General features: G+C 34.2%; 2 protein-coding genes across 2 annotated transcripts; one reads left to right on the forward strand and one right to left on the reverse strand.

Annotated features, from left to right (window-relative positions):
* Window positions 1–1,298: 1,298 nt before the first annotated feature.
* LOC123713196 (26S proteasome non-ATPase regulatory subunit 14) lies at window positions 1,299–2,883 on the forward strand. Its single transcript, XM_045666756.1, has 4 exons — window positions 1,299–1,435; window positions 1,550–1,741; window positions 1,820–1,976; window positions 2,204–2,883. Exons 2-4 carry the CDS (start codon window positions 1,564–1,566, stop codon window positions 2,802–2,804), a joined length of 936 nt encoding a protein of 311 aa, XP_045522712.1. The 5' UTR covers window positions 1,299–1,435; window positions 1,550–1,563; the 3' UTR covers window positions 2,805–2,883.
* A 2-nt stretch (window positions 2,884–2,885) lies between these two features.
* Window positions 2,886–23,228, reverse strand: LOC123713195. The gene is made up of 19 exons (XM_045666755.1): window positions 23,059–23,228; window positions 19,976–20,082; window positions 18,289–18,528; window positions 17,114–17,276; window positions 16,906–17,044; window positions 15,812–16,024; window positions 15,540–15,741; window positions 14,489–14,663; window positions 12,736–12,921; window positions 10,717–10,876; window positions 10,078–10,195; window positions 8,938–9,066; window positions 8,349–8,506; window positions 7,931–7,998; window positions 7,419–7,523; window positions 6,817–6,960; window positions 6,187–6,260; window positions 4,844–4,927; window positions 2,886–3,175 (listed from the first exon to the last, which is right to left on the reverse strand). The coding sequence occupies exons 1-19, from the start codon at window positions 23,204–23,206 to the stop codon at window positions 2,987–2,989; spliced, it is 2,802 nt and encodes a 933-aa protein (XP_045522711.1). The 5' UTR covers window positions 23,207–23,228; the 3' UTR covers window positions 2,886–2,986.
* Window positions 23,229–27,277: the final 4,049 nt, after the last annotated feature.

Below are 27,277 nucleotides of genomic sequence, written 5' to 3' on the forward strand. Positions count from 1 at the left end.
CAAACTTTTCTCCATGTAAGTGACTTACCTTACTCAAGTCTTTGTAACAGTCAATTTGATAACTTTTGACCTTATGTCTAGGGTTTCGGTTTGGTGGGAATACTTCGCAAGGTACAAGGTTTTGCCCTTTATGCCATACTGCTTTTCTGCTGCGCTCGAGTTAATCCGGAAGTCCACACATGGGCTCCCCTTTTATATTAAAAAAAGTGATATTTGATACACTCGATCATGTTGATCTTAATCGTAAAGAATTAAAAAAAAATTGACAAAATGTGACCCTGAAACGAGACAGTTACTCCGTCCGCTAATACAGTCATCTCGACCTTAAGGTCCACCGCCGCAGTCACCGAGAACGACATGACGGCCGATTTAGCGATACATACATTTAATATGGCCATTTGTCCACCGCACACCCGTCACCCTAGCGCCGTCACCCCGGCCGCAGAGCTTTCGAGTAGATCGGCGTGACCGCTAGAACTCGTCCCGGTTTTATGACGGGCCCATGTGCCGGCTATACAAAACACGTTTGTTCTTGTCCACACGTGTTGTTCACACTTGTTTCCGTGTTTTTCCCACGAAAATGTAAGTGCGTGCTCCTATTTCACCATGCCTCCGGCTGATAGAGGACGTATCTTTGTTATCGTAATAGCGGACGAATCCAAAATTCTTTGCATCACCTACGCCTTCGAACGTACAAAAGCAGAAGAAGCAATTATCGCCGGTTGAAACTAGCCATCCTCCTAATTTGTTTTATTTCTACTAAAAACAGATATATCGGCGCGGTGAACACACGATCGCCGTCACATCATTTTAAACTCGGCCCGAAATAATCTCGTTCTCGGTGACGTCCCGGTGACGGCGGGGGTGGACAAATGGTCTAACTCTCCCTTTAAGTCGGAGCAAAAGTAGGAAATTTCTTCCTTCACTGTTCACAGAAGTAACATTTTCTAAAATATCAGCAGCACAAAACATTTAAAATAAGAGATTGTGTTACTGACTACTTTTATAAGGAAACATTAATTCTAAAAAAATAATAGTATTCATTTTTAGGTAAAAACTTGTTTTATCCCATTTTTTTAATGGCCCGCACGGTTTGTGTTATCTCTTTTCTATACATGAGAATGGTCTAAGAAAACAAAGGACCACTAACTTAGTTCTCGTTCTTAGGGATCTGTGGAGAACATACGGTCTCCACAAACTAATTTTCTCTTTATTCAGTATTAATTTAACAGTTTTAGTTATCTGTATGTATATTGTCTATATTACTACCAAGTATCAAGTCAATTGTCAATAGTCATGTTTTAATTTTTAATTCATCATCCTTTCAAATCTCAATAGCTTATGTTGAAATAACTTTTAAACATTTGTGTGGAAACTGCAAATTCATATTATTTAAATTCTATTTTCAATATCAATCCAGATAATTTACAGAAAAGTAGGTTTTACCAATTATATATGTCAATTAATAAGGATTTCATTATTATATGTGCGGCTTTTAAAATGCCAACGCTGTGACTTGCAAATTTTATTTATTTTGTTGTTATTTCAGAATAATATTGAAACATGGATCGCTTGTTACGTCTTGGTGGTGGTATGGCGGGCCTGTCTCAACCACCGCCACCTACTGATGCTCCAGTTGTAGATACGGCTGAGCAGGTGTATATTTCCTCGCTGGCTCTCTTAAAAATGCTTAAACATGGCCGAGCTGGAGTGCCCATGGAAGTTATGGGTTTGATGCTAGGTAAATAGATATTTTTATTTATTTTTAAACTGTTTGTGTAACGCAGGCTTTATATTAGACGTGTTATTATGTTTACAGGCGAGTTCGTCGATGACTACACAGTACGCGTTATCGATGTATTTGCTATGCCTCAAACTGGAACTGGTGTTTCAGTAGAAGCAGTAGATCCAGTTTTTCAAGCAAAAATGTTGGATATGTTGAAACAAACTGGGCGACCTGAGATGGTTGTTGGATGGTAAGATTTAAATATATAATTAATTTCTTTATAAAACTGCTAAGTGTTATACCAACAGAATTATGAATGAAATTTAAACAAGTTTCTTTGTTGCATATTCGCTTAAAAATTAAATTGCATCATAAATTTAAAATTTATGATAGTTTCCTTAGTTTTTAAAAATTAAAGTTAGTTTGAAAAGATTTATTGAATGAAGTTGCACAATTTAAGTAATTTCCTTTTTTTAGGTACCATTCTCATCCTGGATTTGGTTGTTGGTTGTCTGGTGTTGATATAAACACACAGCAATCATTTGAAGCTCTTTCTGAGAGAGCTGTTGCTGTTGTTGTTGATCCTATTCAATCAGTAAAGGGAAAAGTAGTCATTGATGCATTCCGTCTTATTAACCCCAATATGATGGTTCTTGGACAGGAGCCCAGGCAAACAACCTCTAACCTCGGTCACTTACAAAAGCCTTCTGTGCAAGCTCTGATCCACGGACTTAACAGACATTATTACTCAATCAGTATAAACTATAGGAAGAATGAGTTGGAACAAAAAATGCTTTTAAACCTCCACAAAAAGTCTTGGATGGATGGTCTTACACTTTCAGATTATAAAGAGCATTGTAAAATCAATGAAACAACAGTAACAGACATGTTGGAACTTGCTAAGAACTACAACAAAGCTCTGGAGGATGAAGAAAAGATGACCCCAGAACAGTTGGCTATCAAGAATGTCGGCAAACAAGACCCTAAGAGACATTTAGAAGAGAAAGTTGATGTATTAATGGCAAACAACATTGTTCAATGCTTAGGTGCCATGCTTGATACAATGGTGTTCAAATGATTATTATAAGATATTTTGTATTTAAGATCTAAAGGCAAATAATGCATTGGCACAGTAAGGAATACACTATACAGCCTCATTTATTTTTATTTCTTTAATGTTTTTCACAGAATATTTACTTATGTATTAAAACTTAAGAACCTTACAGAAGTAAAATAAATTCAATTTTAAAATGGATTTTATTAATAGAAAAGCCTCTGAGGTGCTATTTGTCTAGAAATTGCAGTCAATTTTTCTTCCATATTTGGATAATTAGTCAAGTTAGAAAAATCTATATCGAAAAGTGGCTTTAATTGATTCTGAGAGTTCACAATTTCTTTTATAATCCTTTTGGTTTTTGCAAATGCTACTTCACTGTTGTCCGTGTTCACCTATAAAAAAGACGAAAAAACATTCTGTTTATTTTTGAACTGCAAGGTTAATAAAGTTTTATGGAGGTACTTGGGTCATTTTGTATTAGATTTTGTAAGAGAGGCCCTCTTCAATCGGCAGCTCATGTCTGAGCATCGTGGTCAGCAACAAAGCATATCTGCCACAGATGTTGCCAGAAGAACTGTGTCGACGGCATACCGTAAGTTAGCTATTCCCTATCCGCCCTCTAGAAAACATTTCTACTAATTGTCCATTGTCTTCCGAATAACGTATTCTCCATATATGTTAAAAGTGCAGATGACGGGATGCAACCCTGACGAACGCCTTTTTTGGTTTGGAACATATTGGAGTATTCATTCATTTACATGTACAAATTCTGTAATAAAGTTACGACATATTCAGGAACTGAGGTTATTTAATATTTCGGCTGTAACAGCATATTTAGCTGGTGATTTATTGCACTTGAGAGCCTTGATGACATGCTCAATTTCAGATGACAGAATATCAGGCTCTTCGGTTGCCCATGAGTTTCTCCTGCTAATCCCTTTGGCGTCATATAGCTCCGCGCAGCGATTCTTCCAGCGGTCTAACACTTGAGCCACATCAGTAATTAGGCATCCACCTGTACCTTCAATAGCACACGTTCTTGGTTTACGGGTTCCAGTCAGTTCTCTTACTTTTTGAAAAAGATATCTGGATAATGAAGTCGTTTTAAATGAGTGCTGTTCGATTTCGAGACAGATTTCCTTTAGTTCTTCATGTCTCTAAGATGTCTTTGGTGTTATAAAATCTTTCATTACCGGTTTCGCTATCTTTATTCACATCGATCTCCCTTTTGGGACACTCCCATTTGCAGTTGCTATCTCTCTCTTCACTTTAAAACTCACATTCTCTGAGCCATCGGCGTTTAGATGTTGCATATATGGAGCCTGCTAAGATTTACCTATTCTCTTAAAACGCACTTGGACAGTTGCCAAAAGGAGCTAATGATCAGATCCACAGTCAGCACCCGGGTAAGTGAATATTCTTTCTATGCATTTCGTTTTCTACTCTTCTCAGTTTGCCTGATTGATTAAGGCCGCGGAAATTCCACGTTCCGATGAGATGGGGAATTACGAATCGATTTGTATAGGTTAATTTCATCAATAGCTGAATTTATTATGTAAATTTATATATAAATTTATATAGTAATATTTCACACCCCCTCTCCCGGGAAGATGGCACCGGGAGTCATCCGGATCGCAAGACATACCGTTTACTTTTCTTAGACCTTTCATGCTGACTCTGTTGGGAAACTAGGAGTGGTGGTTTCTCGTTGCCTTCCAGTCCCAGACATTTTTGAAGTTATTTATAATTCAAGGCCACTGCTGCTTCTTCGTTTGGTTGCCCAGCTGTAGTTGTATACATATACCGCCGTTGCATGGTCGCCAGAACCTCGTCCGTTATATAGCAGGGTGAACCACCGCCAGTCCCGCTGTCGGCTATTCATAACGGCTACCAACGCGTGCATGTGAGATTAACGTTGGGCCGGTTAATATGTTATTTCCGTTCTCCCCTTATCCCCCAGTATTAGACCTAAATTAGTAAATTTTTCATACTGATGAGTTGACAGAATTTAATTACACAGAATAATACAAAATATATTATTTATACCCTTGATTACTTACGGTATTCCAAAAAAGACCAGGACATGTCCGATTTATCTCATCATAATCATCTTTAAGCGTTGTTGTAAATGTTTCTATTGGTATCTAAAAAGAGTAACTGTGATGAAGTTTAAATCATCAGTAAAAATTGATGTCAAGTACGTGATATAGCAGTATCATGGCTTCTTCAGACCTGATTTTTCTTAAATGTACATGCTAAAATCATTATCGGTAACCTAACCTCCTAGACTGAGAAAGACCACGCTGCCGGAATATCTCTGACGCAGTAAAGTTCCGTCAGACAAGTTAGTGTCTTGTTTTACATTATTAATCAACACGCTGACTTTCCGTCAGACACATAGTTAAACGTTTACGACGCTGCTTTATTTTAATCAAAATTCTAGGGACTTGATTGAATAACGATCTATAATTATCTGTCTAGAGATTCAATTAACTATCTGATATAACTACTTTACTGCGGCATCTCTATACTAAGCGCCATTTGCAACTAGCTAGTTAGTTATCAACGTCAGTGTGTCTAACAAAAATAATACGTATTGTTTTTGTAAAAGAATATTTATAATTGCTTGTTAATTGAAGTTGTATGAGGTATTTTTGAGAGGCCATGATGTTAGAGGGCTGGTTGTCTGAGATTATCAGCCTGTACCAACCTAATAAAATAAACGTTTCGCCAATTTTTTTTACGATTTATTATTTTTTTTCCTTATTTCCCATTTTTACAGTAACTTAATGCACAAAAAATTAAAACCTAAACCTATTTATATCTTATTATAAATAATGCAATTCTTGTGAATTCAGCCAGCGTACAACGAAGTACATCCGTCTCACAAGCAATTAAGATGCGCAAGACACGCGTCAACGGTGTTTCTCTGAGTAGATTCGTACGCGCCCGAGGCACTGCCAGCAATTGCGACCGCTTACCACTCCGAGTGTGCATATTTGGCACACGCAGCCCCAGTCCCTCCAACATTTCCGCATTATATATTTTACCTCTAAGGACCTCAACAAATCGATAGTAAGGTCACCCCTTATTGCCATATATACCATACCCAAGACAAACAAAGTTGGATACATCACTGTATACTGTATATAACACTCCATACATCCTCATGTATTTCGTAAATTTATTCTGAATACGCTCCACCATTAGAGAATATTTTTTGTCTTGTAGGGCCCAAATAATAGAGTTACATTCTTAGCATTCTAACAAGTGCATTATGCAATGCAAATATCGCTTTACATTTGAAAAACATTTGGCCATACGCAAAATAAACCCTTGATTCCTATAAGCTTTTGTACAAAATATTTTTATATAATATATATACCCGACGTTATATTATTACCTCCTTATAATTATCCAATTGAATTTTGAAGAAATCGCCTTCGTCTAACCTACTCTCACGCTTCTTTGCATTATCTGAAATAATGAAATGAACTTTAAATTTGTATATACATGATAAGGCAAATAGGTATCGAACCATCACTTTAGTAAAAAAGCAACATAGGAAATAGTATTGTCTTTTGTTGAAATAGCTTTTACACATTAAGAAAAACACTTTTTGAACGGATAACCAGCGTGCGTGGTCACGGAGACTGAAGACAAAAGGTGTTAAATATGAAAAGTATCACAGCTGAAAAGCACGCGAAACGTCGAAAAAAATTTAAAATTATGTATGTAATAATAATACATAGCTTTAATCCGTTCAAGAAGTGTTTTTCTTAACATAGGAAATGTTTTATTTTGTCTTACCTACATTCTTGGTTTACGGCCGCTTTCTATGTTCAATTCATTTTTTACTACTAGAGATAGACATTTCAATCCTCATATACATAAATATAGCAAACATTGGGTGATGATTAATTATAAACTTTAACAGTATAATTACGAATAATAATAAAGAATACCATAAAGAAACAATATGAAACAAGTAGAAATGCTCTATGTTTAACAATATAAAAGGTAAAAAACTTACGTGCTTCTGAAAATATTTCGCTCGCTTGTGCCAAACCATTTTCGGCGAGAAATGCCAACCATAAATCCGAAGCTTGTGAATCGTTTTCGCCATGGGATCGCCCCACGCTAGCGCTTATAGATTTCGTTAGTAAAACATTTTCCACTGAAGATATGTAAAAAATAGGTCAATTACAAAGAGGACGCTAGTAAAGAAGGTCCTATTAGTTAGTAGATTTAGTTTTTATTAATAAAGGGATATTCAATTATTTTTTTTGACTAGTGCTAGTAAGATAACGAATACATAGATGTCGCTATTTTAATTTTTATCAACAATTGTGTGGTTTATAAAAATAATTTACTTCCTGTTGCATAGCTTCGCGATTTAAAAGAGAGTGCCGAAGAGTTTATTGCCAGTTCTTCTCTTCCGTTCTACGCCTCTGATTTGAGAACTGGCAGTAAATGTAAAATTAGATTTCTGTTTTTGACGTTCATAAGTGTACATTGTGTCACCTATATGAATAAATGACTTTGAATTTTATTTAATTGTAAAATACTTCTCTATAATAATTCTCGTAATATCACTTCTGTTATTGTGTAGAGATTTTATTGCTAAATTCGTACTTTCCTTCTGAGCCACAGGTTCGACAAACAATCCTGATGGGTCCGATTCTTCAGTGTTCTCCGGTGACATAAATGCAACTGATTTTGAAGACTTTCTACTTCCAGCTGAAAGTAATGATTATTGAGAAGTATTCATTATGAGGTAACGAATAAGTTAATGATGTAAAAAGTTTTCTTATGCATTTCTGTGGCATGGGGATCAAGTAGCAGATTTTGCCTCTAATATGTAACTCAATTTAAGTGACATATATAGTGACAGACATGTATGAGTCATTCCCGACTATTATTTCGATAAACATTCGATCCATTTTAATTTCATAGAATAGCGTTATGAAGTGTCTAAACTTAAACACAGGCGTGACCCATTACCGCGAAAGGAATTTGTATATGAATGACATAAGCTCACGCTTAGGCATATGGCCATTTTCATATAAATTCGTATGGCGTGTCACGAATTCGTCGGCCTGATTTTCGCTCAATACCCAGGTAACAACAATAATCCTTTATCTAACCTTTCCAATTTCTATGATATCTTATGTTCTCAAAACTTTTTGGTCTATTAGTCTGTTTCTTAGGTCTTCTGAAACAAGAAAATTTCAAATAATTTATTTGTTTAAACCTTAAGCAACCATTAAAGCAACTTCACAGTGTTGGATACCTACGTTTTCTAAATTACAAGGTATAAAAATGATGTTTTTATAAGTAATCAGACTTAGATTATGTATTATAGAACCATTTTTAACAGAATGGTTTAATATAATATATGCTATAACTTTAGTATGCAATGTAAAGAACTTAAATACAATTCATGTATTTCAGTCATTTTCTGAACGAAAAGGGTTATTATTACGAAACAATCATTGCTAAACACTCCGAATCGAACTCTAAACCCGTGACCGGTGACCGTATGAAGTTAGTGGGTTTACGTACGTTTTGGGATGTCCACGTTCTGCCGATTGTGTGCCATAGACATCGCTCGTGTACTCATCAATAGGCTGGGATTCTTTATACAAAGAGTACATGCTGGAGCCCATAATACTGTTTTTATCCTGTTCACTCTTACAGGCATCTCCTATGGTTGAGCTACTCTACAATAAAAATGTTATAAATTCTAAATAAAGCGATTTTTCATTTTCATTAGATACATATGAGGGATTTTTTTTCAACTGTTATTATATTAATGCTTCACATATTGTGGCAATTGTTGTGTGAGAATTGACATGTGATTTAAAAGAAAACCTCAGTTCACAGATACATTTTACAGGTACATAGGTGTCGTTCCTCTAAAGTCTGTTTCGATTGGCACGAAAAATATAGTAATAAAATGATCGTGACCATTATTACATATTTAAAAAATTCTTTGTAACGCACTTCATACAGATGTACTCGGATAAGGTGAAATTTATCATACAAAACCCGGATTTCTGAACAACATTCACAAGTTTAGTTTTTTCTTATAAACGAACATTCGCGATAGTGGCCACACTTTCCGTGCTCTCACATAATGAGGTATACTCACTGGCGTCAACACAGTCAGTCTATTCACATTCTTGTTATATTTACGGGCGTGTCTGGGCTCGCTTTCCATCAAGAGGGAACACTCTGATTCGATTATGAATTCACTTTGGCTTTTGCCCTCGGGTATCGCCTAAATTGGGGAAATTTAATAGAAAAATTACAAAATACTGTTGATGGCAGACAGCGACATGAACTAGACAAACAACTTTGTGTGACGTCAGTTTTACATGCTACAACTACGACTGCTACGACATTGTATGAACGTATTAGAGTGGAAAATGTGTTTTTCAGTCACAAAGGGCTGATCGACAAAACTGTAAATTGTAATAATTAATAATTTCAATTGGAAATTTACCGATTAAGTTTTGATAAATGAAGTAGTCTTATACATAAGATATTAAAAAACACAGGCGCTGTAGCGCTACAAACTCTGCTCTTGGCCTCAGAATCCTGTATCTGCGTATTTATTCATTTTTAGTTTCATCAATAAAAATAAACTTAATTCATACCCAGTCCTGTCGCTACTCCTTCCATTTGACAGGTTAACGGTACTTGGCATAATAATTTCTACATAACTCTTACATTTTATAATTAAACTGATGTTGCACAATAAGAATATTTTCCGTTTCGAGCTGGACAGGTTGAGAAGATGTTGCTTAAGATTTTTAGTGATTGTATAAAGTTTAGAAACGATAGAGAACATTTTTTTAAAAGTAAGTTTTTAAAGGGCCTCTGACGGAGAAAAAGGGTTGAGTGAAGAATGAGCGTTTTTTGGGTAGCTTCTATGTAGGTTTGCGTCGGTGATCGGTGTTTGTTTCCAACTATTATATGTATAATTGTCTAACCGTTAAAATATTATTTTATTACAATTTTGAAGTTGAGAAGCGAAAAAAGTTTGCACAGAGTATCTTAAGAATGGCGCGTTGAGCACGCTTAATTTTTAGGATTGATTGAAAGAAAGAAAAGTTTATTAATGCACAGCCAGGCCTCAGACCTCTGACGAATGGAATGGAATGACGAATCTCGGTCAAGCCACTTGGCCAATACTGCTGTGTTGTACAATGATAACCATATAAATTGTTCAGATATGTCAGCGATCACAACGTGGAATTTTAAAGGCAAAACAAGTGATTCACCAAACCTGTAATATTTCATTAATGATTCCATTAATAATTATTCGTCCAGAAAGTAAAACTTGTAGAGTTGATATTTCCATCATATTAGTTGATATTATGTCATCAGTTGCTAAATCTCTCGCCCTAAAAAAATTCATACGATATCATCACGAAGCCGAACGTTCAGACATCTTACGTGTTAAGACTATTTTACAGTATTATAACAGATTTCTTTACAAAACATTAAAATAGATTAATGAGCCCAATTACAGAGACCTCTGTAACTTCCAGTAGCGAAAACTACATTTTTGTATGCAAGTTAGATTTAGTTCTCTCTATCGCGCTAGGGTCGTAACATTGGGTTCGGGTAGTAAAAATCCCATTATTGAGATTGGGATCGCTGTCGGTATCGCTGAAGAAGTTACATAGTAGGTGCCTGATGTTTTAACAATAAAAAAAAACTAATATCAATTGCAAAGATTACTCAAAGGTCCACTAGTTTGCATCTCAAGTAACATTCTCGTCTAGTGCTAGCAAATACGTCAAACTTCATACAGAAAGCAGGTTTTCAAACGGACCCGAGTGTTTATTACATTAAGCTTAAGTTTTGTTTTAAAAAGAATAATTTTTTCTGGGCAAAATTATAAAAATACAATGTTACATACATTTTCCGTTCAAGTTGCCTTGCAGCTAGCGACCGTTTATCCGAACAAGTCATTAATATCAAGTAGGGTTGCCAGCCTCGCAATTTCAGCATTAAAGCGCCTAGAAGGTCCATTGTGACAACCCTAACTTTGCCATCTCTTACAAATGCCTCCGCGCGACCTGTACAGGACGTTGTCCCACAATTTTGTGCTTAGTTAAACATTAAGTACGCTACTTTTAGCCATATTATACCCAGTTTGGAGCACTTTGGTACCGTTTTTATAGGTATCAATTAGATCTTACATGAATATATTTTTTGTCTATTACTATTATATAGTATTAGTCATCAGCCCGGTCATTCAAGAGTGTCCTGTTATATTTGCCAGATAGACACGTTAAAATTCAATTATCACAATTCTATGATTTTGAAGTCATTTATCGTGCCACAAGTAAAACTGTATTTAATATTAACTGTAACTAAGTGCAAAGATTCTTGACGTTGACTTCTAACATTAGTGTCATATGTCAATCGATGGCACGCTAACCGCCTTTATGTATATTTTAAATACAACTAGTAATTATTCGGCAAGACATGTTTTAAAAGGCTCCAACTGTTTCATAAGTTTGACAAATACTTATGTAGCAGCGCCTTTGGGGTTATGTGCTAACCTTAGATTTTTCATACAAAGATTTGATGCAGGTATATTGTCATTATTTTATCAAACAGATGTTAAAGCTACAGGGGCATTAGTCAAGATGCGTTACAAAAAATGACAGTTCGTGTCGACAAATTTTTCTCTTTCGACTTTCTACATACTACTACTACTGTTAACGCATCTTGACTAAGGCCCCAGTTTACAGAACTCTATGGTAGTGATGATAATTTGGGGATTTTCCCCAAAATTTAGGGGGATTAAAATGTCGTAGGAGGTTTTTAGGCGGTAAATTTATTAAGAGGGATTTTATAGAGTGACAAACTAAACCAAATAAAGCTCCAAGCTGGGCCATAACTCAAGTATCATAAATTAGAAAGAAATACTACAAGATCGATGTTTTATACTACTTGTATGCATTTTTTATACATATATAATATTAACTCTCAATTCGAGTGTACAACAAAACTTTAATTTTACGGGTTTTATTTATAGGTAATTGATTTGATCACTGCTCTAAGGATATGATTCAAAGTGAAGACAGCGCTAATTGTGACTACCGTAAGAAAATAAATATATCAATAATTTTACGTCGTAAGAACGTCTAAGCCTCAGATTTGAAGGGGAGACTTACTGCTAAGTATGAGTCTCATATGTTCAATATTGTTTTTATTATTTGACATAGTTCACGCCTTATCTTGACTCTAAATCTTATCCTTAGTACTAAAAACGGCAATTGCATTTAACAGTGTTGCCACTGTTTTCCAAATATCTTTTTCGTTTTCCTTGTAAAAAACATTTATTCCACACTATATCTCCAATCGAATCGCAAACTGTAGAAAAAGGTAGAAACGATAAAAAGCGAGACTGAATACTCCAGAGTCGAAGAATTAAGTTATTTGATTAGCTATCAACTCGAAGTTTAAGTTAAAACGGACCTAAAACTCGATTACGGAATACGTATTAATTCAGCGACGATAGTGCAGTATTTCAGCTCAATTTAAGTTTTTACAGTTCGTTGGGCTCTCTTAACTTTCAAATAATGATAAAATGTCCGTAACATCACGGTAAAAGTATAATTATATTTTTAAATTAACACTTATTTGCGTAATATAATTTAGGAATGTCGCATTTATCACAAATCTTATTTGCAATTTCTAAGTGGGAAAATCTTCTTAATAGAGATTATAACGTGAGTGTTTATTGGATACTTTCTAATGTTAAATATCCTTGTAAATTAGGTTGGACTCAAATTACTTTAATTCTTAAGTTAGGCTAGTTAAATGACGTTTTAGTGCAGAATATTTTAATAAAAAACTTACATTGTCTTAATAAGACGTTAAACATAAAATTAACCACTACATATTAAATTCATAAAACACTTACTTAGACCATATGACTCTCCATCCATCTCACTGTACGTTAGAAATTGGCCATCCAACAACATATCATCAAACTGTTTTCTCGTAACTTGCTTATAATGTTCCGAGAAATGGTAGAATGCTGTTGTGTGCATCATAGATAATTCTACATGCGAACTGCATTCTGCTGCTATGCGACGAGCCAACGAGCCTACGAAATAAACTTTTGGGAATTGGAATCTAACAAGCGTGAACCTGTCCTAGACAGTTGGGTTCCATATTACTTATCTTATGGGGCAAATTTCTCCCATACTTTAACATTTCGTCTATTAAATCTATATGTTGGTGACTATGTAAACTCATTATTACATTATTTTTACGGCAAGTTTTAGTGTACAAGGAACTGGTATCATTACGCCATGCTTCACTTGAAAAATTGTAATAAAATATTAGGAGATCAATAGTTAATATTTTTTTTGTATTACGAATGTATTTTTACTTGATTTTGTAGTCTATATAAATACGCGGATGGAAACTAAGTTCTAGTTTAGTTGTTTATAACGTCTACAGAACAACATACTCGGAGACCGACTTTATATACTTTAAATACACCTTGGGGCATAGTGAAGATGTTGGTGTTGTCGACACAAACTGCCATGTTCATACAAATTGAGTTTTCGAATTTCTACGTACGCTACTCTTACGTCATATTGGCTAAATCCCCTTGAATAATAGTACATAATAGATATACGCGTGCAACTCGGCTATACAATTGGGCGATTAGGTAAAATCAAATAAGCATAGGACAGCGGAAGTTCTTTTATTTTTCGTTTAGATATATAGAGAACATATTTATATTTCTATTAATTAATGGCTTAATTCAGGGGTTAATGGATAACTTGAATACTCAGTACCAACATAACAATGACGTTATGACATCTATCAGACGCTTACATAGAAACCTTATTCTACAAATATTGAAAAAAAAAGTACTGATAAAGTGTTCTATTAAAAAAACATCGGTTTTTAGGATTGTGAAATGAATGTTATTTAAAGCATAATGGTATATTGCTATGGACCATTAAAATTTAGTAGTGAAGTTAAAATAACGCAACAGTATCGGCTACATTGTTTATTGAGTTATCAGGCGATAAATTATAGTTACGGTCACTGTTCGGCGTGATGCCAAACACTATCTTAAAGCTGTATCAGAACCCCGGGTGTCCAAGTCTATCTTTGAAAAGATATAAAGCTTTATGCTAACCTGGCAAGGTTGCTTCTGAATTTCAATTCTAAATTTAAAATACCTTTTATCTGTGGTTTTGGTGGCATGTAAATATAGTTATTAAGTATTTTTTATTCTATAATACATATGTTTCGTTTCCCAGATTAACCAGCCTCTGTCCTCATTTTCCTCACACTACCTCTAACCTAAATTATATGAATTAGTTATGACGTAAATGATATGTTATCATTCGTTAGGCATTTTTATTTGTGGGTTGAAACTCTAAAAATTTGTATGCTGTGTGACAAGTTTTTTTACTTGCTAGGAAGAAGGTGCTATATTACTGTTATTTTGTAGTGAAGTACTTTGTCTATTGTCTGTGGTTGTGCACTCCTCGCTGACTATGAATACATTAGATTAAGACAATTTTAAACATTTTCTTATATCCAATCTCATTTATTATTATCTATTTTTTGTGTTAAGATTTAATAATAAACACTTGTATTCGCTAATATTTCTTTTTTCTTCTTTATATTTCGTTATAGGAGCTTACCTTTACCAACGGCTTCGTAGCCAACCAAAACTATCAAGGGAACATCGGTGGTGTCAGCTGGAGGGTTGTAAGGTGACACCCGTGAACGAGACAGCTGTTCTATGTATAACAGCCGCAACAGGCGACGAGAGGCGAACGTAATCACATTGGGATTCATGTTCATCTTACGTGTCCTCTGAAAATCAAATTGTCTATACATTTTCCTTATATTATTACCAGCTGTTTCTAGCCATTTCCGTTCCGCGTCAATAAATACCCGTTCAGATTATACGCTCGCAGGATTATTGAACATTATTTTGTTGCAAGGTTAGTATTAATTAAACGATGTCAAGGGCCTCTACTGGAGAAGGGGTTCCGATCAATGGTACTAAATGAAGTTGCGACATACATAAATACACAAAAAACTAAAAAAAATCTTTCGCAAATAGTGGCCACTAGTCAACTGCTAGTGGTCTGGTTCTATAAACTTTTATTTAATAATAATAATTATCAATGGCGCCATAATCTTTTTAGGTCTGGGCCTCAGATTTCTGTATCTGTTTCATGATCATGGAGGTTAATGGAATAGGCAAGTAGGTGATCAGCCTTCTGTGCCTGACACACGCCGTCGACTATTTGGGTCTAAGCCAAGCCGGTTTCCTCACGATATTTTCCTTCACCGTTCGAGCTGATGTTAAATGCGCACATAGAAAGAAAATCCATTGGTGCACAGCCGGGGATCGAACCTCAGGCATGAGAGACCCACGCTGGAGCCACTAGGCCAACACTGCTCATAAACTTTTAATTAACTTAAAAATAACCGTGGTGCTACAAATGTTGGTCTTGCCCTCAATTTTAACGTGTCTGTGTCAAGATCCTTTGTTTATTCCAATAGGCAAGTAGGTGATCAGCCTTTTCGCCTGACCAACGGTCAAAGTTCACGCTAAATCTTACCCTAAACTTAATAGGATGCACCATTCTTTAGATATTTAAATGATTAACTAAAATTTATTTAACGACTAAGTTAAAATCAATTAGTGCAAACGTATAATATATAAGTTTTCACAGCTACCTGTTCAATAGGATCGAGTTCTATGTCATCTAAGCAAAGCAAAAGAGGAAATGTATTGATGACAACATCTTTATAGCCAGGTACAGAGCAGATGGGGTTGGACCGGAAGTCAAGGAGGGTCAGGCGGCGCAACTTGTTCATGTATACTGCCAGTTCCAATAAGGAACTTAGTCTGTTATTTCTAGCGTGAATTTCCCGGAGTCTATGGAAAAGATTTAGGAACAATATCTAAAAAATATTGAATTATCAAAATGATTTTGCAGTTTTCTAACCTGGTACATCCCGAGAAAAGCTTCATAGACGTTAGGCTGTTTTCATTAATGTTCAAGTATTCCAAGTGGAGTAACGTCCAAAGTCCAGAGTTATCGTCGAATTCAAAATCAGAAATATTATTGTAGGAAAGATCCATCCATGTCAAGCGGAGATGATTTAAGTTTTCGATTTTCTGTATATGGTTGAAGGACAGGTCTAGTCGGCGAAGATATCTATGTTGAAATTTGTACTTTTTAATGAATAGCATATTGTAGGAAAAAGAAGAATAATTATTATAATAGATTGCTGACACTAGCTATGCAACGTTATTATTTAGCCGTTGTCAATTTTATTTATTTATTGTTCAGCTAATAGGAGTATACATACCGGCAAACTTCTCGAGCATTAAACAAGGGAGTGGGGGAAAGTTTGCGCATCGTACACAGCGCGGGGCACAAACGACAACTGATATACCAATCACGCGATCGACGCGTCACTCTAACCCCCTCCCAATACTACCTAAAAATCGCTTCTAAAGGCAATGATATTTGCTAAAGATGTTTGCCGGTATCTATAACTGATAGCTAAGTATCTTGCTTACAATATATATAAAAGAAATTAAAATAAGATACAAAAGCCAAATTTTAATTTAATTATTTAAATGAAGGCGAATACCACGAAACTGCGTCAAGGAAACAAAACTAAATATATCAATCGTCAACTTATGTTCATGTTGACACAAAAGAAATACCGAGACTAACGCTGAACGCGTAGGATTTTAACAGACTCAGCCTCAAACTGCTTTGATGTAAAATGAAATGGAGCTACCAGAGCATTCTGCATGGACACAACCAATATTATATTTCTTATAATTATATTATATCAATTGTGACTCATTTTATGTACTTTTTTATGCACTTCCGGTACTTCTGTAGGCGTTTCTTTTTTATTGTTCTTACTAGGGTTGCCTGGGAGAAATCGCTTGTTAGCGATAAGGCCGCCCGTTGCCTAATAACTTATGTAGCCTGCTTTTTTATATGTATGTTTCCGTATAAGGTAACGAAGTATAAACCAATGAATAAATAATCTATATACAAGTTACTTAATATGTTACCTAAGTGTTTCCAATCCAGTTATAGCTTTTATATTGTTATGAGACAGGTCAATGACCGTTATTGACCAGAAAGCTTGTAAATCACGTATTTTCATAACATAATTATATCTATACTGCACTTCGGTTAAAAACCATTGGGCTGAAAAAATATTATTTATAATAAAGTATTGGTAAAAACTTAATCCTTATATACATTAAATTTACATACGTGTTTCATAATCCAATACAGATTTAAAATTATTGAAGGATACATTAAGGAATTGTATATAAGGAAGAAAGGAGAGGACGCTAAGGTCTTCTAAAATATTGGACGATAAATCCAAATAAACCAAATATTTGTAATGTTTCAATACGTCGATGTTGGTAAGAAACTGCAATACAAAGTGAGATTAACATCTTACAATAATTTTAACTACTAGTAATATATATTTTTATACATATTATATATTGTGATTTCACAAAAAAATACTTTAATATTTCTAAAGCGAATTGTATTACGTAAAACTGATGACGCACTTATATCATTAGTATATTATGGTAGTATAGTACATACTACATACTGTACTAACATGGATTTTAAATTTGGGCGCCTCATTAACCGCAGCATACAAAGCTACAGGTGTGTAGATGTGCAGAGAAAGATCGATGAAACGATGTATGACAACTTAGAAGGTGGCAACTCTGTGGCAACCACAAAGTGGCACAGTGCAGAGAGGAAAAGCGGGATTTGGGGGAGGCCTTTTCTAAGAAAGGGCACACAGATACACTAGAACATAATTGAAATGTGTTTAAATGTAAATGTATGTGAATTAAAGGCTATTATTAGTCATCTCTAAAATATTTAACAATTTCCCGCGTTCGTGGAAAAATACTGTGTAGTTTTAAATTGATGACACTGCAGTGGGAAATTATTGTTTATTAATGTATCTTAATAATAACTATTAATAACTATTGCGTATCATACGTTCATAATATTCTAAGAGTCTTAACTAAGTATGAGTCCCAAATTGAAGAAAGTTATTGGGTTTTGATATACTAGCATATTTAGTGCTAATCCTTGACTGAATTTATTTTATACGGAAAGAAAAATTCTGCATCAACGCACTAGGGATGCTCTTGGATAATTATAAAATATTGATACGTCTGTTTAAATTACAATTTGTTAAAAATAACAAAGTTCTAAGCCTCGTTACGTCATAGTCGCTCAGACATAACTAGAAAATCTATTTGTCTATAGCTTAGACGTTTTAGTGTCCACATATTCTCCTCAAGCCTTAATATGCACAATAATTAATTTCAGAGTTAGAACTTAAGGTTCTTAAAACTATTTATAAACTTCTACCTAATTAAGCTAATAAAGCAATGTATTGTTTCAAAACTTACATTGGACGACAAATCCAATTTAATACAAACGTAGTCGCCTAAAATAGGCGATCGTTTTAAATAGCTTAAGCAACCGCAAACAAGGTCCCTTGTAAGCACACCACCCTCAATATCGGGAATATCATCTATATGCCTCACGCGTACAAGAGGCGAATACATCTCGTCATATAACTCCGGAAAGTTGTAGAAACAACCCCACAGCTTGTCCTCGTTCATAAGCGTTGTCACGTTTAATGGAAACTGTGGATTATATAAAAATATCTACTCTGGGCTTTTAATTGTTAAAGTGAATTTATTTGATAACCGGATACAAAAAATATCACAAAGCAAGACATATATATTAAGGATATATAAACCCTATTTCACGACTCATAAAATTATCAGTATCTATGCTTGCTATACGGCATAGTTGATAAAAAAGGAAAATACTGATTAAAAAAAAATGGTATTGTAAAAGACAATAAATGTAATATGGCACGCAAAACTGGTAAAATGTTAGACACATATTTGATATTAATACGAAGTAATTTTTCATATCATTATTTTTACTAATTAAAGGGACGGAGAGTTTCGAATTCGAAAAAAACGAACTGTTTTGAAAACTATCGAAATATAAAATCAAGTAATGTCTAAACAAAGACACGCTGAAATTGTAATTGTAAAACATTAATTTCTTTACATTTAACAAAGTTACGAGTTTTAAAAATAAATTTTTAAATGAAAGTTTTAGTCCGAGATGTTTGATTTTCAAAATTATTTCATTTTCACGTCACATAAAAATACAGATTATAAGGGCGTGTTTAGAGTTAAACTCAATTGGCTTTAAGAAAGTAAGTTATTGTTCTTCTTGATACAATATTAATGAGCAGAAGACCCGGAGGACTATTTTTTTTTGTAAGGAATCTCGCTGTTGGCCTTTACAGTTCAGCTCGCGCTATTTTAGCGAGCATAGCTCGCGGGGTGGTCAATCGCCGAAAGGGCAGGACTGGAGCAGATGTAGGCAATAAGCCTTCCCCGGTGAAGGTGGTTTGTTACCCTAAGATACCCTTTGGCTAATTTTATTATTGGCTGCGCTTTTAATTTGTCATTGGCTATCGTGATTGGATTGTCCGGATCCGTTAAAACATGTTCATTCGGGCCTTTTTGTCGGGAATATGTAATAATTGATGCTTTTACGCACCAACGGGTTGGGATGGTGTTTAGCCTTGTCGAAGTGGCGTGTGGATGCCAAATACATCCATTGGTCTATGGTAGGGAGCTCCAAGTCGTGGTGGAGGTCGACGTTTCTCACGTAGAATGGCGCACCAGTCGCGATTCTCATGAATCACGACTGAAGCACCTTTAGCCAGTGGATATGGGCGGGGAACAATGCGCAAAGACTACACTAGCGTATGTCATTCACGGTCGGATGCAGTGCCACAAGCTTGGTGAGACTTCGCATAAAATAGGAGCCGCGCTCTTCTATGTTGCGTTGCGTGTACGCGTCTTAGTGTAACATTGTTTATGCCAACGCGAATCTATCTATCTACAATACAAAATACTCATAAGAAAAAAGTTATAAAAAAATTCTTATTTTACATAAATCTTCTTTTGTCCCAACAATAATCCCAAAAAACAATGGAACATTATCAAAACAGGGTCCTAATTAAAATATTTTAACGAAAAAACTTTTGGGAATTTTTCTTACCTGTTCAATTAGTTCGCTTTCCTCGTCTTTATTCTGAAACTTGGACGGATCAAATACCGGCACCGATATTTTCTTTAATGGTAAAGAAAAACTTTTGAATCGTTGATCTAAAATAAAATAAATGTTCATTCGTTGATGGTCCGTCGCGGCCAACGACAACAGACAACGGTTGCGTAGTCTGTGGTAGCTTTCAAAAAAATAATTGGTGTTAGTTGTCAAACCCTATCTATTAAGATAGCTAAAAGATAATCAGATATTGTCTTTGTTTGCCTTTTTAAATTGTCAAAATAGTGTTAGTAAATATATATGATGCAGAATCTACCTGGAAATAGAACGGGCTGTTAAGGGATCTAATACAATTCTTATTTACGTCGTTTTCTTTAGCAACAAAAGTATAAAAAAGTACTCAAATTATATTGTTTAGATTGGCTCTTTGTTATCTAAAAATAAAACACAGAACGTTAATCTGCACGGTGAAGTGGAAACTTGGGAATGCATACCTAGCGTTCATTCACGGTTCAATAACAGTAGTTAGAAATTACCAATTATATTGGTAATATAAATAAATACACATTTCAGTCTTAGTACATAATTTTTTGTCATTACGTATTTCATTAAATTTATTTTACTACACGATTAACAGCAATATTAGCGCAAGCCTTTCACAACTCTTAATATGTTAATAAGTAGTTTTAATGTATGTTTAGATAATTATCATCAATAAGCAAATGGGGCTTCGTAAAACATTACGTGAAAATATAACTCTCGAAACTTGGGTTGTAAACGGACGAATGAACATACAAAATTTAATTACGTCAATCTAATTAGTTGAAACTCGATAGCCGGGATCCTGACAAACAGCTTTAATCATATAAACTACTGCGATACGGCATGTTCTCGCCAATATGGATGGCTAATTGCCAAAATTGTAGTGCCTTCGTAGCTCAGTCATAACTACGGTTTATTTGATGTTGTGTATTTGATTTATACAAGAGTGCTAGAGAGTTAGACTTACAGCTAACTTTAATGAAATAAACACACATTATAGCCGTAAAACTCGTGGTCTGTGTTAACCAGATAGATAATGAAACAAAGAGAAACGCGACTATTCATTTAGACTATCCAACGTATTCTTTGTATGGAGTTTGTGTAACCTTTGTTTATACTATTTAAAAATATGTGAAGAATTCCCGATTTTATAATTTTAATTAGTAACATTTTAACTATATATATAATATTAGCTTAACCGCTCACAGATTCGTCCGCGCCGATTTCGTGTATTGAAACGTTTTCGTGTTTGAAAAATGTTTACATTTACTCATACAGGAACCATATTTACATATTTATATTTATTGCATATGATACATTTCTCATATTTATTTTAGGTTGTACATTAAACCGTAAGAGTCACTAAGACCACTGTTTCTTAAATCAAATTTAATAAATATTACTCATGATAACTTTTGAATTGTTCGCAAGGAGTAATACAAAAATAAACTTATTGATGGAGGAAGATGATTGTATTGTACACATTGTATATGTGGCCAAGTTTGTAGCGGTGTTATTGCACTTAACACGATGTATCATGAAATAACTGTAAGTAAGACGGACTTTTTGCTGATATTGATGTCTTCTATAAAACTGTAGCCATCACTTTGCTCTATTGTTAATAGTTTCCGCATCAAACGCGATACAGGGATTGTTATTGGTATTTTTTTACAACTTCGATATTGTAACCCAAGAATATCGAAGTTTTATACAAAACTTTCACCCTAACTTTTTAAAGCATATTCCCTCTTATATATCCGCTTCTCTAAGTTTCCGAATCTGTCCGAATTTTTGAGCCTATGAGCAAAAATATCCTCTCATAGCACACATAACAAACTAATGCATTAACAAGATTTTTCAACGAACTTCCAAACGCTCCAGCTACATATTTTTCACGGCTAGCGTTATTATTTCCTTAAATAATACAATACATTCGGGGGCTATTCATATCTCACTTACTTCTTTTATATGGACGCGTGAAATGGGTCTGAAAGGATTCGCTTTGACAATCTAGTCGTTATTAGACTAGGCGTTGCCTCACACCTTTCCACTAAGCCATTATATAGCCAATATGCAATTCTAGTTTGAAGCGACACTTTCCTTTAAAGCATACGGTTTACGTTATAATTGGGACACGTTCGCTCATTTAAAAATAAAAATGTGTTATTTTAAAATCGAAGTTAACTTTTAATGAAAGAATGAAAAAAATCTTTATTGCGGTTTTATTTATCAAAGATGATGTATCTTTTAAGCAAAATAACATTAGTGGTAACTATTTAGCGATCCTTATATATTATACTAGCGAGCTACGCAGCCCGTACTCTTCACTCTTACATATTCTTAAAAAAAATGAATGAATCATTCTAGATATTGCTGAAAAACGCAATAAATTCCGTGTGTTTTTAAACTTATCGCGAAAAGACAGACACAAGATCTGTCTGTTTTTTATGTGGAGGACTTGTTTTTATATAATATAAAAGTAACACATATGTAGCTGACGTTTTTGTATTTAACTAACCTCTAGAACTCAGTCATATACCTATTAACGTTAAGGCAGCGTTCGTAATAAACATTCTCGTTCGACCGTTCTCCAACTGACTTTGCAAATCCGTCTATCACAAAAAAGATTCTGAATTTGTCGAGTTATATCACAATAGCCTATGTCACTCATTTGAATTTTGAATTTATATTGGTAACATAGATTACCCCCTAAAACGTCGCAAACTTTTCCTGTATAATATTATTATGGTATAATTTGCATATTTTTGTATTTTAACACACATTCCGTTTCATAATTTATACTATATAATATATACTATGTTACAGGTATGTATTACATGGTTACAGAGTAGCGACCTTTGACAATTTATTTTGGAAGTCTAACCATCTCTTATTGGCAGCATTATAACAGGTGCTGTATTCATTTCTGTCAACTGAATTTTTTTTTTTATTTAAAAAAAAAGACAATTTAGGCATGATAAAATAATATTATTAAATCGCTAGTTCGGGTTATGTTTATATAAGTTTTTATTTACCTCTAGACATTATCTCATCAATAGCCATCGTAGACATATAGTTTATTCTGGAGACCTCTGTCCATGTCTTCAGTAAACTCCCGAAAGGTATAAATCTCATTGAGCTCGACATCTTCCTTTCGTCAAGTGTTGAGCTTTCTGAACTCATCTTTACCTTAGTTTTAGACTTTAATAATGTTTAAATTATACTCCAAAAATAATGTCTAACATTGAGTTTGACAAAGTCAGAAGCTGTCAGATATTTCTACCTTTAATTGTCTTTGCCTATAGTCTTTGATATAGTCGAAATTCAGAGATAGCAGAGTGTTCTAATTAACAAAGTAAAAAAATATCATCTCTAAATTATCATGCTAGAATAAAGGAATAAATAAGTAAGAATGGAATAGATTTTTATTAAATCAAGTTATAAATAATTACAAACGATACCTAAAAATATATAGATATAGATACAGATGACACAGACAAATAACCAATTACACAGACAATAAGGAACTTTTAACTGTAAACAACTGTAACTGTAAACATTATAACTATGTGGCACTAAGTAGGTACACCATTTTTCTAAATATGTACAATACATATGAATTATTACTTTAATATTAACGTTCAGTAAGAGTGTTATCTATTATGTGGTGAGTCAGAAATACGCAATTGAAATGCGTGGTGGTTGTTGATGTTTTGATTGGTTGACAACAGCTGAACCTATGCTACGCGCTAATAACTACATAACTTTTTGGGAGCCCATAACTATAGCTTGCGCTCTTCCGAAAACTATATCCTTGAAATCCCAACTAATAACTACTCCTGTATTGGCGAATCCTTTAAGGTCTCTGCAGTTAGGCTTTGGAATTCACTTCCCCTCCCTATACGCATGGCTCCTTCTCTATTTTCCTTTAAATTTCTTCCGTACAAACATTACCTGTCCAAATCGTATCTCTAACTTTTGTACTAACTACTAACTGACGTGAGACTGATCTTAAATTATCGTGATTCATTTGCACTTTTGCATGTTTCCTGTTTCCACTTTTTATGTTTATGTTATGAGTTTAGTTTGTTGTTTTGTTCCTGTTTAGTTTTGTCTTAATAATATTTTTAATATGTATTTTTGCACATCACTTGCCTACCTTATCTAATTAAATGCATATTTTTTCTCTTCTCACAGCCTTGAAGATATCGCTCGAAAGCGATAAGGCCGCCAGTTGTCCTCCTTTTCATTTAATTATGTTTAATTTTTATATTGTAATGCAACGAAGTGTAAATGAATAAATAAATAACTATACAGTATATATACAATGACGCCACATTACTATACGTCATCAAAAATAACGATCTATGTCACACAATATACTGAGTCTACGGCTAACAGTGTGTAGCCGTAGTCTCGGTATTTGGTATGTATAAATACTGTCGTGACTTCATTAACTCAACGCCTGAATAACAAGGCAGTTGAAGTTTAAAAAAAAAGTTTTGGAAGAATAGACACTGAAAAACTATTTATAAGCCAGACGAAATACCTACCTATAATTGACATACCAATTTGTAGTGCCTACTGACCTTCGTTTCATTTTCACGTGTAACAAGAGTTTTAGATTTGCTGTCAATTCACAAAAACAAATGACAATCGAATGCAATATACTACATTAGGTTATCCAAGAGTTCTTAAATAGGAATTAAAAAAAAAGTTTTCATTAGCAATGTTTCTAACTGGCCGGTTCTAAACATTTTCAGTGTTACCCACGTATATTGCATCTGTAATATTCGGGGACCTGAAAAAACCTTGTTAACATTGATTCACAGTTCACAATACACACAAAAATAATGACTACGTTGATTTATAACTCATAACCATAAATACATTTGAATTACGGAACACTTACTTTGTTTAATGCTAATGGACTAGTAACTGAAACAATGGCGGAAAAGGTAATTTATATGATTTGATAATTACAATGATCAAACAAAAACAATACGATTACGATATGAATTTTAAGCTTCTTATAAAAATAACTGACCAATAATAACTAACCTTTTTGAAATCGTTTTGTTAATATTCCTTTATTTCCTTTTAGTTAGCAGTTGGCGGGAGGTAGCACAGCGCCGGAAGATTCTTATTTCGTAGGCTAAGAAACTTTGTGGTTCTCAGTGCCAGCTAGTACTTTAATTATATTATAAGAGTATGATATTTAATTATATTTAACTTTTATAAATGTTCTACTTTACTGTGAGTATGATTAATTAACGAGATTACACAACACGTATTTAAACGTCGCGACACATTTGTAAACATGCGTGATTGATTTACTGACATGTGTTTAATTACATTATATTAAACATACAAATAACGGTTAATGATTTGTATGGCTTACGCCTAGGCGGACAGATAATGATAATTACTGATGCTATACCTGTATATGCGCAATTTTGCGTTTCTGAAGGCAGTTTTGCCTGCCTAAAATATTTCTGAACTAATTCGACATAGGGTCATTTAAGAAAAGAGCGTACCAATTCTTAAAAGGCCGGCAACATACTTGTGTGGCAATGTGGGCGGCGGTATCAGATGAACCTCATGACCGTTTGCCGCCTATTACATAGAAAACATAATAAACTCAGTTATTTTGCTACTTCGATGTATAAAGTAAAATATTATGTTTAAAAAACTTTTTCTCATTACAAAAAATTACAGATTTTTACAAGATAAACTACATAATACGAACGAGTTGCACGTAAGCAAGAGTGCAGTAAATGTAAAATTAGAAGCATTTAATGTATAATTCTTTTGTATTGATGTTCATTAGTGTACATTGTGTTACCTGTATGAATAAATGATTTTTGACTTTGACAGAAGAATACGTTTCTTTTACCGTACGACCTAGTAGACACACATAATTATTAAGGACTTGAAGGAGGCTTCGCCACTTTGAGAAGAAGCGAGAAATTAATAAGACAGAGCTTTTGTATAAACTTAATTTATTTTATAATTAATATTACCTTACTTTTAACGCTTTTATACATTTTGTTCATACGTGTTAATTTTTGCGGTGATAACAATACAAACATTGCAGATTGTTCTGGTTTATTGCGTGTTTTAGATTGGGGTTGTTTGCTTTCGGACATACCCTTTATTATTCTCCATGTTTATGGCTTTGCTGAAATTGGCAGTGCTTTATGGCTCCTATTTTAACGCCGATAAGTGCTTAAGATAACACAGAAGGAAAGGAGTTTTTAACTTAATGGAAGAAGGAAGTAGTTAAGAACAGTGTTGGTCTAGTGGCTTGAGCGCTTCTCAACCCTGAGGTCGAGCGTTTGATCGGCTGTGCACCAATGTATGTTTCTAAGTGTGAGTTTGACAAGAAAGATATTGTGAGGATACCGCCATCACATATCCTAGGATATGCCGCTTTCCTTAAAATTTTCCACAACGTCAAGCACAGCAGGCTAATGAACTATTAGAAAACAACAAATAATCACGAAACAGATACAGAAACCTGAGGCCCAGACCTAAAAGGTTGTAAGTAGACGCAGACTTTTGCGACATCCTAATATTAGTACCGTGAGCAACAGATGTTAACAATAATAATGAAAAGTGACAGCACATAGGGTATGGTTGGCGCTATATCTAGCAACTAAAACTTGACAGACGTACGTAGTAGTTTTAGTAATCGATTGACATAAATAATAATTTATTTTGAGAATATGGTACAAAACTGTTATGATGGTAATTGTACCACGTTACATTGCTAAAGTTCGCATATCCTGCCGCACAATGGCGTGCTGGTGTCTTTATAATTAACTATTACTTCGTGAAAGATTAATTGAAGTGAAACTTCAAAAAAAAAATTACGGTCATATTTTTCGGTTACGCGCCATCTTTTTCTTGTCCCTACCACGGTTGATTTGAAGCCATTAATAACAAAAATGTATAATAACGATAACAATGATACTAATAATTCTATTTAAATTAATGAAATTCAGTAATAATCATAGTAGTAATAAGGTAAAATGAAATATCTGTATTTATGTCTATGATAATAAAAGCCTTTTGTTATTGCATATAGTAGACCTTTTTTAGAAAAATAAGGTCATAAAGACTTTTCACTTCTTACTTGTGCACACTAGTACACCCACACATGTTTTTTTGATTCCAGAACTTTGCTAAGAGCGATAAAGTATGGCACGAATATTATTTGACATGCGGAATAAATTAGCTTCAGAGTAATTT

Source organism: Pieris brassicae, chromosome 8, assembly GCF_905147105.1.
Source record: "Pieris brassicae chromosome 8, ilPieBrab1.1, whole genome shotgun sequence".
NCBI lineage: Eukaryota > Metazoa > Arthropoda > Insecta > Lepidoptera > Pieridae > Pieris > Pieris brassicae.